Source organism: Amblyraja radiata, chromosome 15, assembly GCF_010909765.2.
Source record: "Amblyraja radiata isolate CabotCenter1 chromosome 15, sAmbRad1.1.pri, whole genome shotgun sequence".
In the NCBI taxonomy this organism is placed as follows: domain Eukaryota; kingdom Metazoa; phylum Chordata; class Chondrichthyes; order Rajiformes; family Rajidae; genus Amblyraja; species Amblyraja radiata.
The window spans coordinates 52,119,675-52,128,646 of NC_045970.1; the positions used below are offsets into that span (position 1 = coordinate 52,119,675).

General features: G+C 43.3%; 1 protein-coding gene across 1 annotated transcript; it reads left to right on the forward strand.

Annotated features, from left to right (window-relative positions):
* The first annotated feature begins 744 nt into the window (after positions 1–744).
* On the forward strand, positions 745–8,507 carry LOC116981441 (probable G-protein coupled receptor 139). Its single transcript, XM_033034494.1, has 2 exons — positions 745–823; positions 7,597–8,507. Exons 1-2 carry the CDS (start codon positions 745–747, stop codon positions 8,505–8,507), a joined length of 990 nt encoding a protein of 329 aa, XP_032890385.1.
* Positions 8,508–8,972: the final 465 nt, after the last annotated feature.

An 8,972-nucleotide genomic window follows, 5' to 3' on the forward strand; every position in this document is an offset into this window, starting at 1 on the left:
CACGGCGAACAGTAAAATTATTGACTTTCGCCTATTCTCCACCTCTGGGTCACTTCGGTTGTCTCCATTAGTCTGTGCTCGAAGTCTCTTGCGGGCTCTATTAGCCGCCAGAATATGTCTGACTGTCAGAACGTTAAGAAGCAACAGCAACACGAAGGGGGCACAAGGGTTAAACATACGCTGAAGCCAGTCAAACCCGATCCAGTAGAAATCAGAGTAAAAGTCTAACTTAATATTGCAAAACCACGGGATATCGTTGATTATATATAGGGGCTCGTAAGCAAAGTACCAGGGTATGTTTTTCACGCAGCTGATAGAACAGATCGTCCCTATAGCCACGGCTGCCGTTCTCTCGGTGCAATATTTTGTTTTCAGCTTCTGGCAACAAATGGCTACAAATCTATTGAAGGTGAAGGCGACCGTTAACCAGACGGAGCTGTCCGTAGCTGCGTAGGTTAGAGCCAGTTTCAGCCTGCAAACCGGAGTGGCGGAGAGGAAGAGAACTGGGAAATAAATGGTGCTAATCCGGTTCAGTATTACCGCCGTAATAAGAACGAGAAGGTCTGTCACCGCCATGCCCATCAGATACCAAGTGATACATTTAGAAAGGCCACATCTTCCGCGCGACAGGATCACAATGGTCACCAAGTTACCTAATGAAGAGAAAGGGAAATGATTAGCAAGCAGACAGGAGACGAATAGATTTCATAGTATTCTTTCGTGCAGTCGTGACAGAAAATGAGGATGGCGGACACATGGTTAGATTGGCAACACATGGGGAACCAACGTGAACGCATCAAGTTCAGAGGGAGCGTGAAAAAAGGTACGAAGACGAGCAGAAACAGGTACGAAAGAACAGGAATGCGCGTTTATCATAAGATCTTACCCGGGACGCCAATTATTGCCATAACGGGGTATGTAACTGCGTAAAATAAGCCCGTTACACGTCCATGCATTTTATGGGAGACAAAATGGGGGCTTCTGGAAAGGCAGACAACACTTTGGCATTCTGATATTTAAGGAGATCTTTAAATAATGTTCAATTCCCAATGAGGCAATTAGACCGCACTGTGCCGAATGTTACATAACCGCTGATCGCAGTAGCACGCGTGGGCGAGATTGAATCTTTTGACTTTAATTGGGTTCAATTTAACACTTAGAATTTTTAAAAATTGACATATTTTTTCGAGACGATCCACAACCTGGAAATGAATTAGCCAAACTCAACGGCTATATTATTTTCCCGTCCTCAGTTGATTTGAATCATTGAACATTTAATGTGTTTTTTTTAAAGTAGTTGATGTGCCGCAATAAATTGTTACTTCTGTGTGGCTAGTTAAGCAACGTTGTTTATTTCATTCATGTCGTGCTGGCCCATGCGCCAAATGGCGCAAACGCAAATTCAATGCAAGCATTTCTGTCAATAGGATTGAAATACAAACACATAGATGTAATGCTGAGGCTCAATAAGGCTCAGACAGCACTGGGCCTCAACACACTGAAGCTTAGAATGTTGAGGGCGTACCTCATTGAAACCTACAGAATAATGAAAGGCACAGTGGATGCGGAAAGGATGTTGCCACTGGTCGGAGAGTCTACGACCAGATGTAAAAGCTAGAATCTAGGGCGCTCTTTGGTCAGATGGTAGTTGAACTGTAGAACTCATTGGCACAGAGTGCTGTGGGGGCCAAGTCAGTGGATATTTTTAAGGCAGAGAGAGACAAATTCGTGATGAGAACGGGTTTCAGACGTTATGGGAAGAAGGCAGGAAAATGGGTTGAGGAAGCAGAGATCAGCCACGATTGAATGCCGCAGTAGACTCGATGGGCCGACTGGCCTAATTCTACTCCTATAACTTGTGAACTTTCTAATCTCTTTTTGGCGGCTATCAATGTTGTCAAATGTTAATCAGAACAGTACATTATAGGCGACAGAGCAATCTGATATATTACCAGGGAGGAACAAGAATCAGCAGATGATGGTAAATTAAGCAAAACAAGGAAATGTTGGAGAAACTTATCTGGGGAGCGAATGGACAGACGACGTTTCAAGTCCGATACAACCCGAAACGTCCCCCTGGCCATTCCCTCCCCAAATGCTGCCTGCCCCGCGAGGTCCTCCAACACTCTGTTATCAGGGAATACAGTCCATTTTCAATTCTAAAATCAAGGACGCTTTGAACATTGAAGACGGGGGATTTAACGATTTATTCACAATAACATATTTAAATAATTCGGAACTCTCATGGTATTTTCACATTACTGAAATTCGTCCTTACTGTTGTCATGGTTTTTATGTAATATTTTATATGTTTCTGCATGGTAAGCCATATGCTTTGGAATTGTAAACTGCACATCCACAGTGCACTTCAATTTTAGCGTTTTACTTTTCGAGATCCATTCTAAATGAAAGTACACGTGGAGGCAATTTTGTAATGCAGTCGGCATGTTTATAATCTTTCTGGTTGTGAAATGTCGTTGACCTGCCGACAATATCTGAGGAAAGACGGAGAGGGACCTCCATCGGAGGACACTTCATATCGCATGGTTGCTCAATGAATTAAGGCGTTTGGTGAGTGTGTTTGTTTCCAACTAGATATTTATAGAAATCTTGTAGTTTTACTTCGATAATCACCCGGCATTTTACATTATTATCATCATTGAGAGAAGGGGAAGGGAAAGGCAGCATAGCAGAGTGGGACAGTAATAGGAATGTGAGGGAATGGAGTGATAAACCTATATTCCCGGAAGCGGCCTGTAATTTTAAAATGTTCCATTTACTGTTCTTTGCATGCACGAAAAATGCACTAAGACCAACGCGTTATTCTTCACTTCGCGTATTTGAATAATCATCAATTGACATCCGAGATAAGTCATATTTTCTCTTATAATCATGTACTTAAATGATATATTATAAGTTTCAAACCAAAGGCAATTCCCGGTATGGCAGGACTGACAAAGGATGAAATAATGTGTCGACGGGGTTAGTATTCACTGGAATTTAGAACGATCAGAGGGGATCTTATAGAATAGAAACATATAACATTCTTAAACGATTGGACAGGCTAGATGCAGGAAACATGTTCCCGATGTTGGGCGAGGTCAGAACCAGGGGGGGACAGCAAGGCTCTGTGCTGGGACCGCAGCTGTTTACAATATGCATTCAGATTTAGATGAAGAAATTAAAAGTAACATTAGCAAATTGCAGATTACACAATGCTGGGTGGCAGTGTGAACTGTGAAGAAGAGGCTATGAGGATGCAGAGTGATTTGCACAGGTTGGGTGAGTGGGCAGATGCATGGCACATGCAGTATAATGTGGATACATGTGAGGTTATCCACATTGGAGGCAAGAACCGGAAGGCAGATTATTATCTGAATGGTGCCATTTTAGGGAAAGAGGATGGACAACTAGACCCGGGTGTCCTAGTACATCAATCACTGAAAGTAAGCATACGGGTACAACAGGCGTTGAATAAAGCTAATGGCATGTTGGCCTTCATAAAGAGAGGAGTTGAGTATGGGAGCAAAGAGGTCCTTCTGCAGTTGTACGGGGCCCTGGTGAGACCACTCATGGAGTATTGTGTGCAGTTTTGGTCTCCCAATTTGAGGAAGAATATTATTGCTATTGAGGGAGTGCAGCGTAGGTTCACGAGGTTAATTCCCGGGATTGCGGGACTGTCATATGATGAAAGAATGGAGCGACTGGGCGTGTATTCACTGGAATTTAGAAGGATGAGAGGTGTTCGTATTGAAATCTATGCAAGTATTAAGGGATTGGACACGCTAGATGCAGGAAACAGGTGAGTTGATCATGGGGAACAAGGATATGGCGGACCAATTGAATAACTACTTTGGTTCCGTCTTCACTAAGGAAGACATAAATAATCTGCCGGAAATAGCAGGGGACCGCGGGTCAAAGGAGTTGGAGGAATTGAGTGAAATCCAGGTTAGCCGGGAAGTGGTGTTGGGTAAATTAAATGGATTAAAGGCCGACAAATCCCCAGGGCCAGATAGGCTGCATCCCAGAGTACTTAAGGAAGTAGCTCCAGAAATAGTGGATGCATTAGTAATAATCTTTCAAAACTCTTTAGATTCTGGAGTAGTTCCTGAGGATTGGCGGGTAGCAAACGTAACCCCACTTTGTAAGAAGGGAGGGAGAGAGAAAACGGGGAATTACAGACCAGTTAGTCTAACATCGGTAGTGGGGAAACTGCTAGAGTCAGTTATTAAAGATGGTATAGCGGCACATTTGGAAAGTGGTGAAATCATTGGACAAAGTCAGCATGGATTTACAAAAGGTAAATCATGTCTGACGAATCTTATAGAACTTTTCGAGGATGTAACTAGTAGCGTGGATAGGGGAGAACCAGTGGATGTGGTGTATCTGGACTTCCAGAAGGCTTTCGACAAGGTCCCACATAAGAGATTAGTTTACAAACTTAAAGCACACGGCATTGGGGGTTCAGTATTGATGTGGATAGAGAACTGGCTGGCAAACAGGAAGCAAAGAGTAGGAGTAAACGGGTCCTTTTCACAATGGCAGGCAGTGACTAGTGGGGTACCGCAAGGCTCAGTGCTGGGACCCCAGCTATTTACAATATATATTAATGATCTGGATGAGGGAATTGAAGGCAATATCTCCAAGTTTGCGGATGACACTAAGGTGGGGGGCAGTGTTAGCTGTGAGGAGGATGCTAGGAGACTGCAAGGTGACTTGGATAGGCTGGGTGAGTGGGCAAATGTTTGGCAGATGCAGTATAATGTGGATAAATGTGAGGTTATCCATTTTGGTGGCAAAAACAGGAAAGCAGACTATTATCTAAATGGTGGCCGACTAGGAAAAGGGGAGATGCAGCGAGACCTGGGTGTCATGGTACACCAGTCATTGAAAGTGGGCATGCAGGTGCAGCAGGCAGTGAAGAAAGCGAATGGTATGTTAGCTTTCATAGCAAAAGGATTTGAGTATAGGAGCAGGGAGGTTCTACTGCAGTTGTACAGGGTCTTGGTGAGACCACACCTGGAGTATTGCGTACAGTTTTGGTCTACAAATCTGAGGAAGGACATTATTGCCATAGAGGGAGTGCAGAGAAGGTTCACCAGACTGATTCCTGGGATGTCAGGACTGTCTTATGAAGAAAGACTGGATAGACTTGGTTTATACTCTCTAGAAATTAGGAGATTGAGAGGGGATCTTATAGAAACTTACAAAATTCTTAAGGGGTTGGACAGGCTAGATGCAGGAAGATTGCTCCCGATGTTGGGGAAGTCCAGGACAAGGGGTCACAGCTTAAGGATAAGGGGGAAATCCTTTAAAACCGAGATGAGAAGAACTGTTTTCACACAGAGAGTGGTGAATCTCTGGAACTCCCTGCCACAGAGGGTAGTCGAGGCCAGTTCATTGGCTATATTTAAGAGGGAGTTAGATGTGGCCCTTGTGGCTAAGGGGATCAGAGGGTATGGAGAGAAGGCAAGTACGGGATACTGAGTTGGATGATCAGCCATGATCATATTGAATGGCGGTGCAGGCTCGAAGGGCCGAATGGCCTACTCCTGCACCTAATTTCTATGTTCTATGTTTCTATGAAACATGTTCCCGATGTTGGGGGAGTTCAAACCAGGCGGCCACAGTTTAAGAATAAGGGGTAAGCCATTTGGAACTGAGATGATGAAAAACCTTTTCACACAGAGAGTTGTGAATTTGTGGAATTCTCTGCCTTAGAAGGCAGTGGAGGCCAAATCGCTGGATGCATTCAAAAGAGAGTTAGATAGAGCTGTTATGGTTAGCGGAATCAAAGGGTAGGGGGGAGAAGGCATGAACGGCGTATTGATTGTGGATGATCAGCCATGATCTCATTGGATGGCGGTGCTGGCTCGAAGGCCCGAATGGCCTACTCCTGCAGCTATTGTCTATGTATCTAGGTATCGATATTGCCTGTGGAGGTGGTAGAGGCTGATACGACCGTGACATTTGAGAAGTTTTTTTTAGATAGGCAGATTGAAGTTCAGGGAAGAGATGTAAAAAAAATGTACAGGCAAATGAGATCAGTTTAACTTAACATCATCTTCGACACAAACATTGTGGCCCAATAGTCCCGTTCCCGTGGTGTACTTTTCTATGTTCTCGGTTCTACGATAAATCTGTACGTAGATATGCATAACTCGTATTACATCGCTGATGTGGCAAATACATTTGTGCTGCTCGACACAACCTTAAGAGAATCTAAAACAGCTTGCGACACGATTGCAGTTGTTCAGCGTGAAAGTGATTATATTCCATTCCCACGTCGGATAGTAAGAGATGGACAATGAAGTAGCAATCGACAATGACCAATGTAAATGTTATTTGTGTCCCATTGGATGAAGTTGGCTTTGTGCTCTTATTTTATATTTTATAATACGACATAGATCAGTACACATTGCAGGAATAATGCCATGATAGCAAATTAAGTTCACCATCCGCTTGCTTAAAAGGTGGAACGAACATAGGTGCCCTGGCAACGAAATACGCGCATTCAATAATTGATACGAGATCATTGCGCCACTGGGATTTGGAACAAGCGTATAACAAGCGTATAAAAGAATGGGTTCAATGCCATGTGATATTACAAGACTACCTTTCGTTTCGAGCACTGAGGGTTTATCAGAAATGCATGGACACGTGTCGGGTCCTGTCTACTCCATTTATTACCCTATTCTGGCGGGTGTTGGCATTCCAGGTAAGGCTGGAAAATCAATAACAAAAAACGACCAGCTTTTCAGATGTCTGCACTGTATTTGTTTGAACCAGTAAAACATACTTTTCTTTTTATGTAGAAACGCCTACACAGCTCTACTGATTTAATGATAGAACAGATGAATCAATTTTCTTCAAATATTGAAGGGAATTTCTATTTCGATAGAATGAATATGGTGGGATTTGGAATAATAAATGACGACGCAAAGCGGCGACTTGAAATCACTGCTGGCTCAAAATTGTAATGTCGCCGTGAATGTTCGCATGTTTTTCAGTTCATTCGAGTTTGTGAATGAACAGTACGGATATCCCAGGAAGGGGGGGTTTACATATTGAGGGGGAAATCTCTCAATATGTGTCTCCCGAAATGTGGTTCTCAAACCAGGCGGAACCCCTACATCAGGTGTGTGATATAAATCAATTGCTATCCACGTATTCAGAGAGAAGCTTCACAACATGACCTCCCGGATTTAATATTTCAATCTGCACCGAACGCATAATCGAAACACAAAGTCCTGAAGGTTAAGACAACAACTGGGGAGCGAATGGACAGATGACTTTCCGGGCCGGACATTTCTCAGGCACCCAATGCTGTCTGGCCCGCTGAGCTCATCCAACAGTTTTGTTTAGCTCAAGTTTCCAGCATCTACAGTCCCTTTTTTCTCCGATCAGAGTGCGATACGGCGGAAAACAGCGCTGTCAGACCTTATTTCGGCAGTTGTGTAACCCTGTCTTGGTCAGTTGCTACCTAAATAATTCTCAGATCTCCAATGGATCGTTAGTTAAATGCATGAAGCATGTTGATTGTTGGTGGCGTTGATTCGATGATTTGATGAATGCTCGTTTTCTTTATGTTAACAGGTAATCTCGTGACGATTGCGATTCTGTCTCGGGGAAGATGCGGTCTTTCCAAATGCGTCAGTCGATACATGATGGGTATGGCGGTGACGGATATTCTGGTCCTCATCACGGCGGTGATACTTAACCGAATCAGGTCCATTTACTTTCCCATGTCCTTCCTTTCTATCACCCCAGTCTGCAGCGTTAGAATCGCTCTCATTTATGCAACGAGGGACAGCTCCGTCTGGCTAACGGTCGCTTTCACTTTTGATCGATTTGTAGCAATTTGTTGCCAGAAACTGAAGATAAAGTATTGCACGGAAAGAACAGCGCTAGTGGTTATAATAACGGCGTGTGGCGTGAGTTGTGCAAAAAACACACCCCGATACTTAATATATGAGCCATTATACATTCGTAACGATGTTCCATGGTTCTGCGATATCAAGTTAAGCTTTTATTCTGATCTTTTCTGGATATTATTTGAATGCATTGATTATATTCTGAATCCTTGTGCTCCCTTTATTTTGATACTGCTACTCAATACTCTAACGGTGAAACATATTTTAGGAGCCAACAAAGCTCGCAGACGAGTGAGAGCCAAGAGTAACTGCGAGGATCAGGATGACCCGGAAGTGAAAAACCGGAAGAAATCCATTATTTTACTCTTCGCCATTTCGGGTAGCTTCATTGTGTTGTGGACTCCTCGTGTTGTAAATTTCTTTTACGTGCGATTTACTAATAGCAGATATTCAATCGGTTCTAATCCCAACGACCCGATGTTTATTCTGCAGGAAAGCGGCATTATGTTGCAACTCCTTAGCTGTTGCAGCAACACGTGCATTTATGCAGTGACCCAGAAGAAATTTAGAGAAGAGTTCGCAAATATGTTGAAAGCTTCGGCCAACCGTTTTATTAACATGGTAAAGTCATGAAGCAGGACTGGATATTTTGCAGTTCTGTTATATGAAACATGCTACCCATTCTCATCCTAACTTCAAAGCAACACAACAAACTCAGTATAGGTTTTGTGGCAAAGCCACTTCAATGTTGTGGATCTTCAAAAAAATTTGTTTCTGTTTTTGCAGCCGGACAAAGCATTTATTCAAGGAAGAAACGTGCAGTCGTGTAAATTTGTTGATTCAAATCGTACACGGATCCCAAAATATCATTAAACAATGTTCTGAGCCCAAATGCGCAATCTACAGCGGTATTCTCAGCAACACCATATGGTTTCATTTGACCTTATCACATCAGCTAGAGCAAGGCAACTGTGATATTTACCACCACCCCGATGTGCTGATTATTCAAACCAGCTCAAATTTCCCCCTAAATTCCACCGTAGTGCCCGCAGATACGCCTGTAACTTGCTGTCTAGGCAATTACTCCCAGCCAGCCGC